This window comes from Nematostella vectensis, chromosome 7 (genome assembly GCF_932526225.1).
Source record: "Nematostella vectensis chromosome 7, jaNemVect1.1, whole genome shotgun sequence".
Lineage (NCBI taxonomy): Eukaryota > Metazoa > Cnidaria > Anthozoa > Actiniaria > Edwardsiidae > Nematostella > Nematostella vectensis.
This window is the reverse complement of record NC_064040.1, coordinates 16770415-16793180: the sequence shown is the minus strand read 5'-3', so window position 1 is coordinate 16793180 and position 22766 is coordinate 16770415. Positions and strand designations below refer to the sequence as shown.

Genomic DNA, 22766 nt, shown 5'->3' with positions numbered 1-22766 from the left:
AAATTTCTCGGTTTTCACAAAATTTCGTGAAAATGAAACTGACTCTTTCCGTTAGAAAACCGGCAATTATATTCTCTTATTCTTTATTTTTATCCCTTCATTTATTTAGCCCCTGCCCCATTATACCTTGTTACTCTTTGCTGCAACTCCACTTGTTTTGCTTGATATTATTTCCCCAAATCTCAAAATAATGACCTGTTTTGTTACGAAAATTACGAAATCGCGTAAAGTGCAAGTTTTGTGCGATTTCCGTTATTGGCAATGCATGCGCGCGCGCCTTTTTTGTACATCTGCTGAGAAAAATACACGAATATAGGGGAAAAAAACATTTTCTTCCTTTCACTTTATTCTTTAAATCAGACTAGGCTTGGGCTTGTTTTGGAAGCTGTTTTGAGGTGAAAATGCGACCTGACCCTCGACTTCTAGCTTTTGTCCTATGTTCTGACACTTTATCGGCCCATTTTGAATAAAACGGTCGCCACTCGGAACCCGAATCGAGCCCGAGCACTGTCTGGCTAGGGCTTCTAAAATACTTTCCCCTCCTCTAGCATATTCACCTCAAAACAGCTTCCAAAACAAGCCCAATTTACCCACCTAAATAACGAGATACTGAAACCAACCACTGCAAAGAGGGAATAATAAACTTTAAACTTTCTAATCTGATTTTAAAGAATAAAGTGAAAGGAAAAATATGTATTTTCTTCCTATATTCGTGTATTTTTCTCACTCAGATGTACATAAAACGCGCGCGTGCATGCATTGCCGATCTCCATGAGCGTTCATGCGCATAGGGTGGAAAGCCTGTGGTAAAATGAAAAATTTACCTAAGCTAAGCCACAGGTATCCCAAGAGGACGGTATCAGAGCATTGTCCTCCCTTGTGGGAAGCGTTGCGTGACCGACTAAAAAAGAGGCAGCAGGTTTTACAAGCAGGCAGCAGGTTTTACAATGGCGTCTACAACGAAGAATACTGCTCCCTACGGCTCATGGATAAGCCCTATTACCAGTGATCTTGTTATTAAGGAGGCCATTGGCTTGAGTGAAGTGAGGGTGGACCCATTCGAACCAGGTAAAACAGACGTAGTCCTTATTGTCTGTCGTTGATTGTCTCAATCAAACGCTTCCATCAGATTTGCCAGTCATCTGTGCCTTTGTTTTTACCAAGCAAGGTTTTGTGGTTAAATGGGTTAGGTTGACTGATTTATAATATACTGCCAACTCTTAGTGTACTTTTTTCCTTTCCAATTCACTTCCTAAGTTTTAAAGAGGCCAGAAAGTTTCTAATTTTCGGTGCCGAAAAGCAATAACAATGATCCGAATGTCCCCCATAAACCCCTGCTGTTTTAACACTGAATTTCCCGATTCCCGTATTAAATGATAATTAATAAGAACTAGAGACCATTATTTTTGGGCGAAATTAAAGATGGATCCTTTCGAACCAGGTACGACGCCTGGGCTTGTCAGTAACCTCTGGTCTGTGTCTGTCTCGGTGCACTATAGGGTCAGATTTGCCTGTCAACTACACCCTTATCTTTACCAAGCAAGGCATGCATTTATTGTCATTTGACTCCAAAGAACGCCAGAAAGGAGGAATAGATTAAAAACTAGAAGTTCTTGTGGAGAAGTGGAGTGCTCGAACTCATAGATTGGTTAAGGCAATTCCCTTGAAATAGTTCTACAACCCAGAATTTTTTAAAACTTGGCATAAACAATATTGAAGTCAAGGGCTTTCTAAAAATGTAATAAAAAAATGGGGGTACCAACCTCGTTTTCACAACAGAGGGGCGCATTTTTACTGATCACGCAAGGAGAAATCCCAACTCTTAGTTTTCAAAAAGAGTGCCTATAGTCTTTAGAAAATTAGTTCTGTTTGCTGCCAAAATCTGATCTCCTATACAATAACCCGTAGTAGCTAATGTTCAAAACAAATCACATTTTAAGAGATTGCACTGAAAGACATTGTTTTTGCCACTATTCATACGGTAAAGAGCACCATTTTGAAGTATTTTTACGGCTTTTAAGAGAAATAACAAAACTTATACAACCCAACTTTTTTTCTTCTTTCAGTATATCATTTTTCCGTCTATATTAAACTATTTGAGCAAATAAAAAATGGGGGTAACCGACTTCGTTTTTCTGTCAAAGCGATTTTAAGTAAAAAACGTGCACCTTTTGCTTTGTTTTCTTGTACAACTGTGGCGCGCGCACACTTAATACCGGAAAATTCGAACAAACAGAACTATGCGCAGAAGGGGTGTGCAGTGCAATTCAAGGGGATTACCTTAAACCAATATTCTTTTAGATTTGTGTGGGGCAGTTCGCACATTTTCCATAAGCCAGATTTATGCAAAATCCCCTTTTCTTTGCAGCCACTGTCTTGGCTGATCACTAACCCTTTGTTTCATGGTTTCTCTGTTTGTTTTATAAGAGAAATAGAACAAAAACGAATTGCTTGTAGTCTTATTGTATTAAACAAAAGAAATTGTTTAATTGAAGGCATTGTATGTCTAGAAAAGGAAAGGTGGAGTCTTATAACCATAACAAACGATCTTATTAGCTGTGGAGGGGATGTGCAGTCATAGATATTATGGAATAGACTACTTATTGCGCATTGGGGGAGGGGACAGGAGATTTTGTTTCCAAGATGACGACGACTTGTTCCACAGGAAACCCAAATCGACAAGATGACCGACATTAGTGTTGCTCTTGCTCGCTGCCCACGCTTGAGCAACAAAGGCTTAGCATATACATGCCAACTACTTATCCATTATTATCTTAAAATACCCTGCTAGCAGAGCTTTCTTCCTGTTCTATAATCTGTGTCACAAGTCTGTTCTTTCGCGTTCGCGAAGGATTATTGAACTGATAGAAACAAACAAGAGGAAAGCTCTGCTAGCAGGGTAATCTTGATAACAAAACAAAAGTTAAATCAAAATTGTCTCCAAAGTTTTTATCTTTTGTATATATAATATAATTATCTTAAACAGATTTTGATGGTTTTATCTGTTTGTATTTGAATTTGAATAAAGAATGGACAGATTTTATTTCACTATTTTTGTGGCAGAAATCAATGACAGGGGGCTATAAGTACTGTAACATGCAAAAAAGCTCATTGCTATTCGTGCGTGACATGCACTATTTGTAACTTCCATGATTTTGTGCGTCAAAGTAGAGGACTTTGCTTTGTACCTTTGCTAAGAGAGCAGTCAAGGGGAGGGCTGTTTTTATTTTGTAGGGGTCTGGGGCCTCCCCAGAAAATCTGAGATTTTTGGAGTCTTGGAAATTGATCAGAATACCTGTTCCAAAAAAAGGCCCTGGAAAAAGGCCCTATACCCTGGATTAAGATTTGAGGCCCTCCCCAAAATCGTAGCTGAAAGAATTGAACCCCCCTAACCATTGGTACAACAATCTTACATAAAATGTTGTTGCACTGTATGAGCATAATTGCACAATTATGTTTACATAAAATTCTATGAGGATGTGGACCTAGTCTATGTGAGAAATGCCCACCAAGTTGAAGCTTAGTGGCAGACATGTTATTTATTCTATGTACATTTTCAAATTATATACAAAATTGTACCACAGATTGAGCTTGAATAGGTGTACACAGCAGACGGGTATGACAGGGGGTATCCTAGAACCCTACCCTAAGTTGAATTCCAAGATTAATCATCAGGGCCGTAGAAAGGGGCGGGGCACTGAGGGGCATGTGCTCCACCCGATATTCTTAGAAATTATAAGTAAATGACCAGTGGGGCATGGCTGTGCCTCCCATTATTTTCTTAATGTTTCTGTATCGTGCCCCCCAATCTTATGTGGCCTGCTACGGCCCTGATCATTAAGCCATAAGTTGGTAATGATAAAGTGACTTTGTCTTTGCCTCTCCCGTTGCGTCTCACTAGCTGCTGACCTGATCTTATATCTTTGTAATGTACAACACAGGTGTTGTTTACTGGTCAGAAAGTCACCCAGAGGAAGGTGGAAGAATTACCATCTGCAAATTACAAGACAATGGGTCCAAGTTTGAGGAGATAATCCCTAAGGAGTTCAACTGCCGCACACGTGTGCATGAGTATGGCGGTGGGGCCTTCCTTGTGCACAAAAAACAAGTCTACTTTTCAAACTTTGGTGATCAACGTATCTACAAACAGGATGCCGTGCCAGGTGCAACACCTGTTGCTATCACCCCTGATGGCAAGGGATGGAGGTATGCTGATGCGACAGTGACCCATACCGGTCGCCACCTGCTCTGTGTGCGAGAGGACCATGGTGTCTTGGAGACCGGAGCAAGTGAGGCTCTGGCAACTATAGTGTCGATTGATTTGAAGACTCAAGAGCAGCATGTCCTGGTAAGTATGACAGAGGGGCCAGGGAGAAAAGAAGCCCTGTTTGCTTAGGTTTAAGTACACTCTGTTGAGAAAATGCTTTTCTTGAGTTTTGGAGTGTTCAGTCTCCCCACTTTTTAAGGCACTCTGTGATCAGCGTCTACTCACTGGAAGGGGCTTTTGCTGGTAAATGAGAAAGTACAAGGATTCTAATTGATGGAGACATAGTAAAATGGATAACCTAAACCTACCCTAGCCTGGTAGCAGGGAGGGGGGGGGGGGGGTTAATTTGAAGAACAACTCCACTCTATTAAAAAGTCTGTTCAACAAACAAAATGGTCTAGTCTTTGCTACCCCTTGAACATCATGGTTATGGGCCTGTGCCTTTATTATGCTTATACTCCAGCTCCCTGTGTTAATAACACCATACAGGGCAGAGCACAAGTTATTTTATTGATATTGGTAATAATTAACTTGGCTTGCTTGATTTACACATTCTCAGCTAGGCTACAATTCCAAGTTCTATTTTCTGTTTACTTTAGGTATCGGGGTGTAATTTCTATTCATCTCCAAGAATTTCCAAACATGGCATGTTGGCCTGGGTCCAGTGGAACCACCCTAATATGGTAAGTTTTGCTTTATACAGGTGAACCCAGAAATGGTATTAAAGTTCTTTAATAGAATTATGCTACTGCCTAAGCAATTTACCCATTTAAATATACTAAAAGGTCATAGAAAATGTAGAATAAACACAACAAGATCAAGAAACTCAGGCATTAGCTTTATTGAGAAATTGTCTTGATTATGCATCTAACAAAGGTGATAGGAACTACAGTACAGGCAAATAAATTAATAGTTCTGTTTTCGATAAATAAAATCTAAAGTGGAATAGGAAAAAACAACAGAATTGCCTCTCTCCAAAATGCTCAAAATACCACACACAAAAAAAGAAATCGGCAAACACTTTAAATACAGTGTAGATACCTTTATACTGACCTTTATGCTTGCCATAGCAGGCCTCAAAATATTGGGGAGCATAATACAAAAAAACATTAAGAAAACTTTGGGGGCATGACCATGCTACTACTGTTCATTTAAATTTTGAAAATATTGGGGGGGGGGGGCATGTGTCTGTCCCATTGCCCCACCCCCTGCTATGGCCCTGTCTGATCCTCAAGGTAAATTTTCATGGCCTCTTAACATCAATGGCATATCTGCCAACCATTACAGGTTGAGGAACATATTATGGGATATACACAGAAGAATTCACCAGGGGAGGGACAGTCAACTTACCTTTCCCCAAAGTCTACTCCCTTCAAAGCCAAACAAATCAATTCCAGGTTAAACAGACCACCCAGAATAGTGATTTCAGAAAAGACAGCATAATGAGGAGAGTGTTATGAAAATTATGGGTCCAGAGTTTACAGTATATACAAAACTGTGATTCTCAGGGGTTTTTTAAGTAAACTGCCTCACTCAAAAACGTTAACATTCGTATTTCTTTGCCATGCAACATTGATTAAGCCAATGAGAGCATTCATTTGGTTGTAGTAGGCATATCAACAAAATATAGATTATAGAACAAATGGAACATAGAACATACCACCATATGGTCCTCTTTTTAATTCTACGTTTTTTCTCCTGGCAGCCGTGGGATGATACAGAGCTGTGGATTGGAAAGCTGAACTCTACTGGAGATGCCTTAGAGAAAAATACTATCAAAAAGGTTCGGTGTTATTATTTATTAGGGTGCTAGATGATTAAAATCTGGTCAATAAAAAGTTTTCACCCCCTCCCCGTTATCACCAAGCCCCCTTCCTTCAATGTTCAATTATTTGCTTATAGGTATCTGGTGGTGTTGGAATCAGTGTCATGCTGCCCAAGTGGACTCCAGATGACAAGCTCCTCTACATTAATGACAAGACAAACTGGTGGAATCTGTACAGGCTAGAAGATGATGGATCCGAGACAAACCTCTGTCCTCAAAACAGCGAGATCGGCGTACCACAGTGGACGTTTGGTGGAAGTGACTATGAGTGTGATGTCAAGAACAGGGGTGAAATATTAGTCACCTTCAACCATGTAAGTGTGCAAATAGGAAACGAAGATCCAGAACTTTTATTTTATGTCAATGTCATTTTCAATTAATTAACGAATTATGGGTTATTAAAGAGGCTCCATTTTCCCTCGAGGCCAAAAAAAGGTACGAAACAGGGGCGTACCTAGGATTTTAACAAGTTGCAGTCAAAGCATTCAGAAGCTGAAGGAGGGCGTGGTCCCTCATCCCGCATCCCCGTGAAGATTTCATAGCTTCCGCTTTTGGGTTTGAAATTGGCGTCAATGCGTCAGACTTTTGAGAATATTACACGATCCTCTGTCATCCTCGATCTGAAAAAGGACTTCAGTCGTCGCGTGGCACTGAACGAAATAACAATATGTTTGGAAATCATCTGTAGACTACCATAATTAAGAAAATTATAGTTTTTAACCTCATCATATATATAAAACTACTTACATAGAATGAACGAGTAAACATTTGATTTTGTCCCCGCATTATGCAAATAAGATCGTCAATTTTTTTTGCAGTCCAGTGACTGCAGGCCTATAGGCTGCGTATGCCCCTGCGAAACAAGTTTTCACATAACTTGTCTGTCTCTCAGTAGATTTTTTCAATATGTGAAGTGGCTTCTTCTGTTTCCCTCATAACTAATCTGCGCCATAAACATCTGAGAACTCTCTTATGAAGAAGACAACTTATCAAGAAGACAAGAAAACGCTTTTATTATGTGGGGAGAATTCAGTTTCCGCCGCTTGTCTCAAGTATATTATATTTCAGTGCTTATGAAGTTGATTGTTGCTTTTTTCAGGCGCTCTCTATCTTGAAAACCACTGGTCAGCTGGTCCCACTTGACACTGGGGGGAACCTTCACTCTCATGTGCACATGTCACCTGATGGCAAGTCCACGTACCTACTGGTCGGCAGTCCTACCAAGTTCCCGACCTTGATACGAATGGACATGAAGACCAAGGCAGTGACGGTCTTGAGAGAGGCAGCACGTGTGGGCGTGGACCCAGGCTATTACAGTATCCCACAGGAGATTACTTACCCTACAGCTGATAACTTGGTGTCTCATGGGTACTTCTACCCGCCAAAGGTACAAAACAAGTTGGAAAGAGCTAATCCAACTTGAAGCAGTCAAAACGTCTCTATCTCGACCAAAAAAACCGTGAACACCGGAAATATGTATGGAATGTTTGTTCCGACCAATCGCTCGCGAGATATTCAAACAGTCAACTGAAAACATGTCTCAACAAGTCTCAGTGTCTGAATTCTCGCGTCTGATTCGTCATACGACAATAAACATTCCACACATATTTTATGTCTTCACGGTTTTCCTGGTTGCGCTGTAAACCAGCCCCGGGACGCCCTTTATGAATGTCCGTGTCTAACACTGCCTATTTTCCTAATGAATACTTGATTAACAATATGAAGAAATTGTTGTCACCAGAACAAGGACTATGCCGCACCGGAGGGCGCCCTGCCGCCCCTTCTTGTGAAAGTCCATGGCGGTCCCACTTCAGCAACGAACCCATGCCTTGACCTTGAAGTCCAGTACTTTACATCTCGTGGCATAGGAATACTCGATGTGAACTACCGCGGAAGCACGAGTTATGGAAGAGAATTCAGGAACCAGCTAAGACAAAAGTAATTTTTTTCTTCTTCAAATAGATAGCTGCGCACTATAGGGAATAGACATGTGCATATTTTATCTGCGCTTGAAGATTCAACCCCAAGTTGGCGTACAACGTTATGAACCGAACTCATTATAAGTGATAGTGATTTAAACCATATACTCGAAAAGGAGTAAGCTTCTAATTGTGTTTTAGTTATGCTATAAGTCTCAATATTGCAATCTCAATAAGTGGTCAATGGCATTAAAGCAAACTGATTAAGCTTTATGTTACCCGTGTATTTTTTTAATTAATAAACCTTCTGTGTATGGTTAACGCTTTGCGGGTCTTTTAGTTGGGGGATAGCAGACGTTGACGACTGTTGCAACGGGGCGCTGTACCTGGCCAACAAAGGAGAAGCTGACATCAAGCGCTTGGCTATCGATGGAGGGTCTGCTGGGGGATATACAACTCTTTCGGCACTCACTTTCAAAAGCGTGTTTGGAGCAGGAGCCAGTATGTATGGCAGCTCAGATGTCGAGGTAATTTTCATGGTGCATCCAACTATAGCGTTTGGGACTGCACCATATTGCCTGGGAACGATATACTACTAGTATTTGACGGCAACAATAATATATAATATAATAGATAAAAGTAAATATATATAGTTTCGTCTTTGTGAGCGGTATGTAGGACAGTTTGTCTTCCATTTACGGACCCGATCGGGGTTAAAGCCAAAATCTACACATAATCGCAAATAAATCGGTGCCGGGCTTATCTGGTTGATTGTTTTATTACAGAATAATAGGATAACAAAGCAAACCCTATCAAGCAAAGAATGACGGCTGTAAAGTTCTAAGAGTCTTGCCTGAAAATTGCCCGGTATTGCTAGTCTTCAGCTACTTTTAAATGACGAATTTCATCCGTTCATAATCAAATGTTGCGAACATACTTTAGTACAGTTCCTTGCACCGCTTAAATGATTTTGGAGAATGTGACTACAGTAATGTGTATTTTAGACTGAAAGCATCCGCCGCCCGTAGGATGTACAGGAGCTGGATCTGAGATTTGTTTTCTTGCAGACGCTAGCTAAGGAGACGCACAAGTTTGAGAGCCACTATGTGGACATACTGATCGGACCTTACCCTGAAAGCAGGGACGTATACATTGCTCGCTCTCCAATCTATCACCTGGATGGATTTAACTGCGCGTTAGTAATCTTCCAAGGTGACGAGGACGAGGTATACCCTTTTGTCTTATAAGGCCATGTAGCAAGGTATTGGGGCGAGGTAGACTCTTTTGTCTTATAAGGCCATTTAGCAAGATATTGGGACGAGGTAGACTCTTTTGTCTTATAAGGCCATTTAACAAGGTATTGGGACGAGGTATACCCTTTTTTCTTTTAAGGCCATTAAGCAAGGTATTGGGACGAGGTATACCCTTTTGTCTTAAAAGGCCATGTAGCAAGGTATGGGTACGAGGTATACTCTTTTGTCTTAATATAGGTTTAATGTGAGGATGCTTTTTCTAGTTCAGAATTGGATTAAAAATGAAATGCCGTAAGTTATTTTGGTTATTGAAAAAGTCTATAATACTCGCTAGGAAGCACTAGACAGTACGGTAGCCCCTTGTCCATAGCTCTAGATTGATTTATCGACTCACTATTTCCTCTCAGGTGGTACCTCCAAACCAAGCTCAGATGATGTTCGATGCAGTCAACGCCAAGGGTTTACCCGTAGCAATGAGAATGTACGAAGGTGGGTCTCTTGGATCTATTGAATTTCAGTACTAAGTATTCTTAGAATAAGAGATCCTATATTGGGACAAGCGCTTTTTTGATATTATACCAAAGGTTGGATGATCGGTGCAATAGCCTAAAAAGTGGGGAAAACATTTAAGTGTATAACGTGGTTGGCGCAAGTTGGGTTTATCGTTCAACTGCGTTTTGTGGCCAAATTTGAGTTGTATGTTTGCACATATAGCGCCTTTCCATGCATTGGACTCGACCACGTTGTCAGCGTCCCCGTAATTCAGCATTCCGGCTGCATTTGTTTTATTTAAAGATCTGTAAAATTTTAGATTGTGGTCGTGCTGCAAAGATTTTGACTACCTCTTTGCAAGTCTTTTTACTCAAGCTAAGCTCGCTGGCCACTTAAAAGACGTTCGATGCTTTGGAACCAGGGTATTTCTTGTACTGCTTTTGCCACTTCCTTCTTAGTGTCGTAGTCTTTGAGTTTGATGATCATTCTACTGCACAGGTGAGCAGCATGGCTTTCGTAAGGCAGAGAACATCAAGGATTGTCTGGAAAGTGAGCTTTACTTCTACTCCAAGATCTTTGGCTTCTACGCGCCGGGACTAACAGTCGAGGTAATAAAGAGCTTTGACAAAAAAACAAGGGAAATTCTAACTCCCTAACCACTTGCTCCCGTCTGTCTAATTTTGAATTCCTTACGTTCTTCAACTGTGGCTTTTTAGTTTATCGACTAAAATTCCTAAACCTGAGTTGCATATTACGACCACTATCGAGCATGGGCGCATTCCTGTGATGACCTCGTTCCTGTGATTACCTTCGTCCGCAAAAAGCCCTCAAATAGTGTTCCCCCTTATGATATTGATATTTCGCAAACTACGATTTAGGCGCGGTGTACACGGCTTACATTTCATGTTACGTTCCGCATTTGCTTCTAAGTAATGCTCCGTGTAAGAACGCGACCTAACGGCAAGTGCACTCTGACATGCCAAAGATGTGTATGTTAATGTTGGAAATTTTATTAGACACAAAACTATAGCATAAGTTACACTTACTTTAAAAAAATCTTACTATATTTTATGTTACGTTATGTTAAAGAGTCCAACTCACCCTGCCCACAATGCATTGCTTTGTTTTCATCATGTCCAAAAAATGCATCTTTTATGAATAAAACATGTTAATTGAAAGAATATTAAATATTTTCTCATTTCCTCAAAAGTTTTGAATTTCGATGGCATCAAAAATGGCCGCCATCGCAATGCACTGTGGGCAGGGTGAGTTGGACTCAAGGGATCTTTTAGGATAGGGGAACGTTCTTTTGTCGCAGAACAATGGAACTGGGTACTTCTTGCATGGATGATTACTTAGAATTGAACATGAAAATTACGCGGTGGACTTCAATTTTGTGAAGCATCTTGTAACGGTGTCTCACTATGCAGAAGCTTCACGATACCGTTTTTCGTGATAACATGTTGATTTTTGACATAAAAACTATTACTAAAATTGTTCTTTTTTTATTTTCAGCTGAAAATTTACAATCTATAAGTAATACTGAGCATTTGTTAGGATTGACAAGTTCTTTGTAGTAATATAGGGAAGTGAGGATACTAAATGTATTATGATAGCTTATAAGGTTAGTAGTCACTAAAATCACCAAACTTACAAACACATTTCTGAATACAAGAAACAATTTCTACCCCAGGACAAAATGTAAGAGAGTAAAACTAAAAATAAAATAAAATAAAATAATAAAAAATCAGATCCGATTTGTTGTGTAAATCACTAAACTCCAACTAATATTTGAATATTTCATGTGCGTGTTCTCTCTGGTCGATATTTCATGTGCGTGTACTCTGGTCGATATTTCATGTGCGTGTACTCTGGTCGATACTTCATGTGCGTGTACTCTGGTCGATATTTCATGTGCGTGTACTCTCTGGTCGATATTTCATGTGCGTGTACTCTGGTCGATATTTCATGTGCGTGTACTCTGGTCGATATTTCATGTGCGTGTACTCTAGTCGATATTTCCTGTGCGTGTACTCTAGTCGATATTTCATGTGCGTGTACTCTGGTAGATATTTCATGTGCGTGTACTCTGGTAGATATTTCATGTGCGTGTACTCTCTGGTCGATATTTCATGTGCGTGTACTCTGGTAGATATTTCATGTGCGTGTACTCTGGTCGATACTTCATGTGCGTGTACTCTGGTAGATATTTCATGTGCGTGTACTCTGGTAGATATTTCATGTGCGTATACTCTGGTAGATATTTCATGTACTTGAACAGTTATTCACCTCTGAATCTGGATATTGGTTAAAAATAGTTAGGATATCCACTTGTATCCACTTCGCCGACGGCATATAATTGTTAATACCGTGCAAGAGCTTCATTTTGTGTACTATGCATGCGCCTCCACAGGATCTGCTGTACGTCTGGAACGAAGGCTCGTCTTTTCCCAAGCGATCCCAACTGCAGCTACAATAGTCAAATAGTCAACGTTAAAACAAGGGATTGATAAGGTACAGCTTACGCCTACTTCACAAAGCGTTGTTAGTGCAAAAGGCGATGCAGGCGCGTACATAGTGCCCAGGGTACGCGCGCACCCCCCCCCTTGGCGCCCAAAAAGTTGGTCATTTCTTATGAAGGAATCGTCAAACTACTAGCCTTTTTCATAAGATACCTATGACTGCGCACCCCTCCCCCCTTGGCGCCCAAAAAGTTGGTCATTTCTTATGAAGGAATCATCAAACTACTAGCCTTTTTCATAAGATACCTATGACTGCCCACCCCCCCCCCCCCCTTGGCGCCCAAAAAGTTGGTCATTTCTTATGAAGGAATCGTCAAACTACTAGCCTTTTTCATAAGATACCTATTACTGCGCACCCCCCCCCCCCCTTGGCGCCCAAAAAGTTGGTCGTTTCTTATGAAGGAATCTTCAAACTACTAGCCTTTTTCATAAAATACCTATGACTGCGCACCCCTCCCCCCTTGGCGCCCAAAAAGTTGGTCATTTCTTATGAAGGAATCGTCAAACTACTGGCCTTTTTCATAAGATACCTATTACTGCGCACCCCCCCCCCCCCTTGGCGCCCAAAAAGTTGGTCATTTCTTATGAAGGAATCGTCAAACTACTAGCCTTTTTCATAAAATACCTATGACTGCGCACCCCCCCCCCCCCTTGGCGCCCAAAAAGTTGGTCATTTCTTATGAAGGAATCGTCAAACTACTAGCCTTTTTCATAAGATACCTATGACTGCCCACCTCCCCCCCCCTTGGCGCCCAAAAAGTTGGTCATTTCTTATGAAGGAATCGTCAAACTACTAGCCTTTTTCATAAGATACCTATGACTGCGCACCCCTCCCCCCTTGGCGCCCAAAAAGTTGGTCATTTCTTATGAAGGAATCATCAAACTACTAGCCTTTTTCATAAGATACCTATGACTGCCCACCCCCCCCCCCCCCTTGGCGCCCAAAAAGTTGGTCATTTCTTATGAAGGAATCGTCAAACTACTAGCCTTTTTCATAAGATACCTATTACTGCGCACCCCCCCCCCCCCCCTTGGCGCCCAAAAAGTTGGTCGTTTCTTATGAAGGAATCTTCAAACTACTAGCCTTTTTCATAAAATACCTATGACTGCGCACCCCTCCCCCCTTGGCGCCCAAAAAGTTGGTCATTTCTTATGAAGGAATCGTCAAACTACTAGCCTTTTTCATAAAATACCTATGACTGCGCACCCCTCCCCCCTTGGCGCCCAAAAAGTTGGTCATTTCTTATGAAGGAATCGTCAAACTACTAGCCTTTTTCATAAGATACCTATGACTGCCCACCCCCCCCCCCCTTGGCGCCCAAAAAGTTGGTCATTTCTTATGAAGGAATCGTCAAACTACTAGCCTTTTTCATAAGATACCTATTACTGCGCACCCCCCCCTTGGCGCCCAAAAAGTTGGTCATTTCTTATGAAGGAATCTTCAAACTACTAGCCTTTTTCATAAGATACCTATGACTGCGCACCCCCCCCCCCCCCCTTGGCGCCCAAAAAGTTGGTCATTTCTTATGAAGGAATCGTCAAACTACTAGCCTTTTTCATAAAATACCTATGACTGCGCACCCCCCCCCCCCCCCTTGGCGCCCAAAAAGTTGGTCATTTCTTATGAAGGAATCGTCAAACTACTAGCCTTTTTCATAAGATACCTATGACTGCGCACCCCTCCCCCCTTGGCGCCCAAAAAGTTGGTCGTTTCTTATGAAGGAATCATCAAACTACTAGCCTTTTTCATAAAATACCTATGACTGCCCACCCCACCCCCCCCCCCTTGGCGCCCAAAAAGTTGGTCATTTCTTATGAAGGAATCTTCAAACTACTAGCCTTTTTCATAAGATACCTATGACTGCGCACCCCTCCCCCCTTGGCGCCCAAAAAGTTGGTCATTTCTTATGAAGGAATCATCAAACTACTAGCCTTTTTCATAAGATACCTATGACTGCGCACCCCTCCCCCCTTGGCGCCCAAAAAGTTGGTCATTTCTTATGAAGGAATCATCAAACTACTAGCCTTTTTCATAAGATACCTATGACTGCGCACCCCCCCCCCTTGGCGCCCAAAAAGTTGGTCGTTTCTTATGAAGGAATCATCAAACTACTAGCCTTTTTCATAAGATACCTATGACTGCGCACCCCTCCCCCCTTGGCGCCCAAAAAGTTGGTCATTTCTTATGAAGGAATCATCAAACTACCAGCCTTTTTCATAAGATATCTATGACTGCGCACCCCTCCCCCCTTGGCGCCCAAAAAGTTGGTCATTTCTTATGAAGGAATCGTCAAACTACTAGCCTTTTTCATAAGATATCTATGACTGCGCACCCCCCCCCCTTGGTGCCCAAAAAGTTGGTCATTTCTTATGAAGGAATCTTCAAACTACTAGCCTTTTTCATAAAATACCTATGACTGCGCACCCCTCCCCCCCTTGGCGCCCAAAAAGTTGGTCATTTCTTATGAAGGAATCGTCAAACTACTAGCCTTTTTCATAAAATATCTATGACTGCGCACCCCCCCCCATTGGCGCCCAAAAAGTTGGTCATTTCTTATGAAGGAATCTTCAAACTAGCCTTTTTCATAAGATACCTATGACTGCGCACCCCTCCCCCCTTGGCGCCCAAAAAGTTGGTCATTTCTTATGAAGGAATCGTCAAACTACCAGCCTTTTTCATAAGATACCTATGACTGCGCACCCCTCCCCCTATGCGCTCAAAAAGTTAGTCATTTCTTATGAAGGAATCATCAAACTACTAGCCTTTTTCATAAGATACCTATGACTGCGCACCCCTCCCCCCTTGCCGCCCAAAAAGTTGGTCGTTTCTTATGAAGGAATCATCAAACTACTAGCCTTTTTCATAAGATACCTATCACTGCGCACCCCTCCCCCCTTGGCGCCCAAAAAGTTGGTCGTTTCTTATGAAGGAATCATCAAACTACTAGCCTTTTTCATAAGATACCTATGACTGCGCACCCCTCCCCCCTTGGCGCCCAAAAAGTTGGTCATTTCTTATGAAGGAATCATCAAACTACTAGCCTTTTTCATAAAATACCTATGACTGCGCACCCCTCCCCCCTTGGCGCCCAAAAAGTTGGTCATTTCTTATGAAGGAATCTTCAAACTACTAGCCTTTTTCATAAAATACCTATGACTGCGCACCCCCCCCCCTTGGCGCCCAAAAAGTTGGTCATTTCTTATGAAGGAATCTTCAAACTACTAGCCTTTTTCATAAAATACCTATGACTGCGCACCCCTCCCCCCTTGGCGCCCAAAAAGTTGGTCATTTCTTATGAAGGAATCGTCAAACTACTAGCCTTTTTCATAAAATACCTATGACTGCGCACCCCTCCCCCCTTGGCGCCCAAAAAGTTGGTCGTTTCTTATGAAGGAATCATCAAACTACTAGCCTTTTTCATAAAATACCTATGACTGCCCACCCCCCCCCCCCTTGGCGCCCAAAAAGTTGGTCATTTCTTATGAAGGAATCTTCAAACTACTAGCCTTTTTCATAAGATACCTATGACTGCGCACCCCTCCCCCCTTGGCGCCCAAAAAGTTGGTCATTTCTTATAAAGGAATCATCAAACTACTAGCCTTTTTCATAAGATACCTATGACTGCGCACCCCTCCCCCCTTGGCGCCCAAAAAGTTGGTCATTTCTTATGAAGGAATCTTCAAACTACTAGCCTTTTTCATAAGATACCTATGACTGCCCACCACCCCCCCCCCTTGGCGCCCAAAAAGTTGGTCATTTCTTATGAAGGAATCGTCAAACTACTAGCCTTTTTCATAAGATACCTATGACTGCCCACCCCTCCCCCCTTGGCGCCCAAAAAGTTGGTCATTTCTTATGAAGGAATCTTCAAACTACTAGCCTTTTTCATAAGATATCTATGACTGCCCACCCCTCTCCCCTTGGCGCCCAAAAAGTTGGTCATTTCTTATGAAGGAATCTTCAAACTACTAGCCTTTTTCATAAGATACCTATGACTGCCCACCCCTCCCCCCTTGGCGCCCAAAAAGTTGGTCATTTCTTATGAAGGAATCGTCAAACTACTAGCCTTTTTCATAAGATACCTATGACTGCGCACCCCTCCCCCCTATGCGCTCAAAAAGTTGGTCATTTCTTATGAAGGAATCATCAAACTACTAGCCTTTTTCATAAGATACCTATGACTGCGCACCCCTCCCCCCTTGGCGCCCAAAAAGTTGGTCATTTCTTATGAAGGAATCTTCAAACTACCAGCCTTTTTCATAAGATACCTATGACTGCGCACCCCCCCCCCCTTGGCGCCCAAAAAGTTGGTCATTTCTTATGAAGGAATCTTCAAACTACTAGCCTTTTTCATAAAATACCTATGACTGCGCACCCCTCCCCCCTTGGCGCCCAAAAAGTTGGTCATTTCTTATGAACGAATCATCAAACTACTAGCCTTTTTCATAAGATACCTATTACTACGCACACCCCCCCCCCCCTTGGCGCTCAAAAAGTTGGTCATTTCTTATGAAAGAATCTTCAAACTAGCCTTTTTCATAAGATATCTATGACTGCGCACCCCCCCCCTTGGCGCCCAAAAAGTTGGTCATTTCTTATGAAGGAATCATCAAACTACTAGCCTTTTTCATAAGATACCTATGACTGCGCACCCCTCCCCCCTTGGCGCCCAAAAAGCTGGTCGTTTCTTATGAAGGAATCATCAAACTACTAGCCTTTTTCATAAGATACCTATGACTGCGCACCCCTCCCCCCTTGGCGCCCAAAAAGTTGGTCATTTCTTATGAAGGAATCATCAAACTACCAGCCTTTTTCATAAGATATCTATGACTGCGCACCCCTCCCCCCTTGGCGCCCAAAAAGTTGGTCATTTCTTATGAAGGAATCGTCAAACTACTAGCCTTTTTCATAAGATATCTATGACTGCGCACCCCCCCCCCTTGGTGCCCAAAAAGTTGGTCATTTCTTATGAAGGAATCTTCAAACTACTAGCCTTTTTCATAAAATACCTATGACTGCGCACCCCTCCCCCCCTTGGCGCCCAAAAAGTTGGTCATTTCTTATGAAGGAATCGTCAAACTACTAGCCTTTTTCATAAAATATCTATGACTGCGCACCACCCCCCTTGGCGCCCAAAAAGTTGGTCATTTCTTATGAAGGAATCTTCAAACTAGCCTTTTTCATAAGATACCTATGACTGCGCACCCCTCCCCCCTTGGCGCCCAAAAAGTTGGTCATTTCTTATGAAGGAATCGTCAAACTACCAGCCTTTTTCATAAGATACCTATGACTGCGCACCCCTCCCCCTATGCGCTCAAAAAGTTAGTCATTTCTTATGAAGGAATCATCAAACTACTAGCCTTTTTCATAAGATACCTATGACTGCGCACCCCTCCCCCCTTGGCGCCCAAAAAGTTGGTCGTTTCTTATGAAGGAATCATCAAACTACTAGCCTTTTTCATAAGATACCTATGACTGCGCACCCCTCCCCCCTTGGCGCCCAAAAAGTTGGTCGTTTCTTATGAAGGAATCATCAAACTACTAGCCTTTTTCATAAGATACCTATGACTGCGCACCCCTCCCCCCTTGGCGCCCAAAAAGTTGGTCATTTCTTATGAAGGAATCATCAAACTACTAGCCTTTTTCATAAGATACCTATGACTGCGCACCCCTCCCCCCTTGGCGCCCAAAAAGTTGGTCATTTCTTATGAAGGAATCTTCAAACTACTAGCCTTTTTCATAAAATACCTATGACTGCGCACCCCCCCCCCCCCTTGGCGCCCAAAAAGTTGGTCATTTCTTATGAAGGAATCTTCAAACTACTAGCCTTTTTCATAAAATACCTATGACTGCGCACCCCCCCCCCCCCCCTTGGCGCCCAAAAAGTTGGTCATTTCTTATGAAGGAATCGTCAAACTACTAGCCTTTTTCATTAAAAAACCTATGACTGCGCACCCCTCCCCCCTTGGCGCCCAAAAAGTTGGTCGTTTCTTATGAAGGAATCATCAAACTACTAGCCTTTTTCATAAAATACCTATGACTGCCCACCCCCCCCCCCCTTGGCGCCCAAAAAGTTGGTCATTTCTTATGAAGGAATCTTCAAACTACTAGCCTTTTTCATAAGATACCTATGACTGCGCACCCCTCCCCCCTTGGCGCCCAAAAAGTTGGTCATTTCTTATGAAGGAATCTTCAAACTACCAGCCTTTTTCATAAGATATCTATGACTGCCCACCACCCCCCCCCCCCCCCCCTTGGCGCCCAAAAAGTTGGTCATTTCTTATGAAGGAATCATCAAACTACTAGCCTTTTTCATAAGATATCTATGACTGCGCACCCATCCCCCCCCCCACAGCCAATCCTGGGTACGTGCCTGCGATGGGCAAATGGCAGTTCTACGACCGAAAAGAGACATGGATCCCATGTCTCCTGTAGCTGTAATATATACATGTTTAATAGATACGTTTATTCGTATGTTGAAAGATTCAGGCTCACCAATTAACAGAAATTTTGCAGGAAGGCCTGCTCATAGGAGAGATTTGTTCATAGGTATTTGGAATAGATTGCTAAACTGAAAAGTAAAATAAACGCAGGCAAAAGGCTAACCTCTTAATAAAGATTTCCATATCTGGCACAAAAAAGATTGTGAAAAAAAAATCGTGAAAACAAGATAGCTACATTAAACCCTTTGAGACAGTAATATACATGCATCAAAGTAATTGCATGATGTTTTTAATGTTCGAGCTTACAGCCAAATTCGTTGAAACTTGCGCTTTTAAGTTAAAAAAACTTTTCAGAGAAGTCCAAAACACAGTTTTGTTAGATATTTCTAATATTTCGTGGCCAAATAACACCCCTCTCTAATAGAAAACGCTTGGATATTCTCAACGAAATAACAAATTCTGGAATAGAGATAAGTTTATTCAACGAGAAACAGGATTATTTCGGACTACCGGAATTCTACTTTCCTCCGGCTGCCGGATATGCAGTCACTTTAACCAAAGCATTCTATTAGTTATGTATCCATTTTCAGACTTCTTTTTATTCAATCTATTCGATCAAATCAAGCCCGTATGGTTTAGTGTTTCTAGAGTATGACAAAGATAGAATTGAAACTCACAAAATTGACCCCTGTTAACTTGAGCTTGTTGCGGACCCCATGAAAGTGAACTCCACATCTTCACATTTTACAACTGACTGGCCATTATTTCCATAATAAGAATTAGGGCCGTTAATCCATGCCCTCAAGCAGTATTTTGTGTTAGGGAGTATGGTCACAGGGTGGTCAAAGCTAACAACAAACCCATTATAATAACTGCCATTTGTGGGATTCATTAATTCGCTACTTGAGAATGTACGCTTCTCCTGTTGGTAGACTTGCTGTCCTTCTTTTTCTACTGCTAACTCAACAGTATATGTGTTCCCTTCACTGCCAAACAACGAGACTGCTACCAAGCGAACCTGGTTGCTGACTTTGATACATAAAGAATCTTCCCCGCCAGAATAGCTCCAGCCACAATCTTCTTTTGACATAAACCTCGTAACTGAACTAAGGGATGTGACCCTTGCTTTCGAGCTGAATAAATCAGAAACCTTGGGCAAAGCATAATGAGCAAAAATATCAATAATTTCTTCTTTTATAAGAATATCTTTCGGAAGCACAAGCTTAGCAAATTGTTCTTGCGAAATAACTGGAAATCTTATCCGTCTGATGGCCTCCTCACCCAGAACACGCCTTTTGGATTCACCATCCGTGCCCAGTCCCTGACTCGAGGTCTGGTGCTCTGCCCAGCGATCCACAGCCTTGAATAACTCTATCTCTTTGATCCTCAGTTTATCCCTGTCTAAGATGTAACACAACAGCTCTCGCGTGACACTCAGGAATGCATCAGACGTCACTACTTCCTCGGTTTTCTCGCCTATCAGCTCCCAGCAATGGCTCTGTAGATTTTCATCCTGTATTTTCATGGCTTCCGGAAGGACAAAAAGCACGTCTTTTGGCTCAAGATTTTCTTGCAGATAGTGGGAACATTTCTCTTTCAACCCTGGAAAATTATATTTTTCCGCGAGGTACATAACTGCCATCGCATTACTTCCGGTTAGTTTCACCTCGTCGTAGTAAGCGTATCGCAGCATTTCACTCAAGGCCTCGGCATAACAGTCCGGTAGGCTGATTTCTCGACTCGATTCAGCCATTGCCCCGTGGAACATCGCTTCAAACACGGGGCTGCTGACAGATAGCACATATCGATGTGCGGGAATGCTGATTTTCTCTCCGGCGCTAGTGCACACAACGAACTCCACGTCGCTGAGTACGGGATTTTTCCACATATGTTTTCCCCGTTCCTTTATCGTTTTGAAAGCCGGTTGCCACGCATTGGAAGACATCTTAGGTAAACGAAGTGATTAGAAGTTTAGTCGCTTAAAGACGCAACAAGAATGTGCCTACTATTTGCTTTCACTTTTATTTAGGTATCAGGCCGTGCTATTCAATGTAGACACAGGAATCCTGAAACAGGACACAGGTATCCCAGAAATTCCTTTTAGGAGGGAGATTATCAATTATGAAGGCATAGGCTCGCCAGGGTCATTGGGCGAACTCAAGAGTTGACTGTTTTGTATTTCTGTAGTAGCTATGTGGGAAGTTTGACAGAAATTCGATAGCGCTAAAATGAAAGTACCGAAGTATTGCGCATCATGCACCGCCAGATCTCTAATTCCTGCACTTGAAATAGCCCCCTGCTAAACCTGAAGGTCTATAAAAGAGTATAATTGAGTACTACTACGAGCTAGGAAGACATGACTAAGAGAATATGGTCGGCTAAATGGGTTAAAGCGGCAATATCACCAGTTTTCTTCCGGTCGATATCAATCTCCGATGATTTTTAACGGAAAACGCAAAAAAATATTAAACTTGTAAAAGCAGTGTCTATTGGAAGTTTCTTTGAGGATGTAACTGAAAATTTAGAGTGAATGGTCTGTTTGATAGCGCGGATTCCTAATAGGTTCTTTGTCTCTTGTTGAGGTTTACGTCGATATGTTCTCCCTTCATCTTTACAAAAGAAAATCATATGTATGGGGGAAGTTTTGAACCATAAGTGACATAAGATAATGGGATTTTGCCTCGTTCTTGCAAAGATGATAACTTGGTTCTCAAAATGTGAACATAGAGGAATTTGAAGCAATCGGCAGATTTGAGGATTTTACCCTCTCAGAACTTGAGGTACTGCATCCTTCTCAACAGAATGTGTATACAGTAGGGTTCTATAGGGGCATGCGTCTATTCTCTTATTTTACCGATCCTATCTTTCGTTAAATTCGTTTATATTGTTAGGTTCTAAAGCAACACATGCAAATATTCGTACAATAAATCATGAAAAGCATACACAGGAAGAAAGCAAGGTATTTCGAGGATATTTTTTGTAAGCGTTAAAGTTGAAGCATTTGAGCCATATCAAATTATAACGTTAGACAATATCATAACCGATGCAATGGGATGGAAACATCTACAGGTGTATTTAACTTTTTGTTGTTTAACTTTTTTTTTACATCATGGATACGAAGGGGGCTACATTCGCAATACTAACAAAGCCTTTTTCTCGTCGTCGGTAGTTTTCATTGTGGCTCAGGACTGGACCTTTTCCTCACGTGGAGAGGTGCGGACCCCTCCCCCCCTGGCCATAGACCTGTCTCACCACTGTACTATAGAAGATGGAAAAGCCGCAAACATCGAAAAACCAAGCTATACCAAACCCGACTACTATCTCGATTTTGTTTCCCCCAAATCATGATCGCTCGCTCAAATAAAATTCACAGAAATCAAAGACTAAAAATCATCCATTAATAACCTTGTTTGCCTTTTTCGTGGAAGTCAATCGTCTCTGAATGCTTTAAAGGCGAGTGTTTAATAAGCTTTTTCGTGGAAGTCAATCGTCTCTGAATGCTTTAAAGGCGAGTGTCTAATCATCCATTAATAACCTTGTTTGCCTTTTTCGTGGAAGTCAATCGTCTCTGGATGCTTTAAAGGCGAGTGTCTAATTAGCTTTTTCGTGGAAGTCAATCGTCTCTGAATGCTTTAAAGGCGAGTGTCTAATCATCCATTAATAACCTTGTTTGCCTTTTTCGTGGAAGTCAATCGTCTCTGGATGCTTTAAAGGCGAGTGTCTAATTAGCTTTTTCGTGGAAGTCAATCGTCTCTGGATGCTTTAAAGGCGAGTGTCTAATTAGCTTTTTCGTGGAAGTCAATCGTCTCTGGATGCTTTAAAGGCGAGTGTCTAATTAGCTTTTTCGTGGAAGTCAATCGTCTCTGGATGCTTTAAAGGCGAGTGTCTAATTAGCTTTTTCGTGGAAGTCAATCGTCTCTGGATGCTTTAAAGGCGAGTGTCTAATTAGCTTTTTCGTGGAAGTCAATCGTCTCTGGATGCTTTAAAGGCGAGTGTCTAATTAGCTTTTTCGTGGAAGTCAATCGTCTCTGGATGCTTTAAAGG

General features: G+C 41.9%; 3 protein-coding genes across 4 annotated transcripts in view; 1 reads left to right on the top strand and 2 right to left on the bottom strand.

Annotated features, from left to right (window-relative positions):
• Positions 1-881: 881 nt before the first annotated feature.
• LOC5516000 lies at positions 882-11513 on the top strand. The gene is made up of 12 exons (XM_001636053.3): positions 882-1068; positions 3942-4348; positions 4867-4950; positions 5973-6050; positions 6170-6406; positions 7192-7479; positions 7834-8030; positions 8352-8538; positions 9079-9237; positions 9672-9753; positions 10255-10364; positions 11272-11513. Exons 1-12 carry the CDS (start codon positions 948-950, stop codon positions 11290-11292), a joined length of 1971 nt encoding a protein of 656 aa, XP_001636103.2. The 5' UTR covers positions 882-947; the 3' UTR covers positions 11293-11513.
• LOC5516004 (cation channel sperm-associated auxiliary subunit gamma) overlaps positions 11246-22766 on the bottom strand; it is a 34297-nt gene continuing 22776 nt past the window's right edge. For both annotated transcript variants that reach the window (XM_048730109.1, XM_048730110.1), the window contains one exon: positions 11246-12226. In XM_048730109.1, the coding sequence (XP_048586066.1) occupies positions 12150-12226 (77 nt within the window). In that variant the 3' untranslated portion in view covers positions 11246-12149. The remainder of the gene's footprint in view (positions 12227-22766) is intronic.
• Positions 19180-20773, bottom strand: LOC5516001 (BTB/POZ domain-containing protein 2). The gene has a single exon (XM_001636101.3). The coding sequence runs from the start codon at positions 20665-20667 to the stop codon at positions 19414-19416; it is 1254 nt and encodes a 417-aa protein (XP_001636151.1). The 5' UTR covers positions 20668-20773; the 3' UTR covers positions 19180-19413.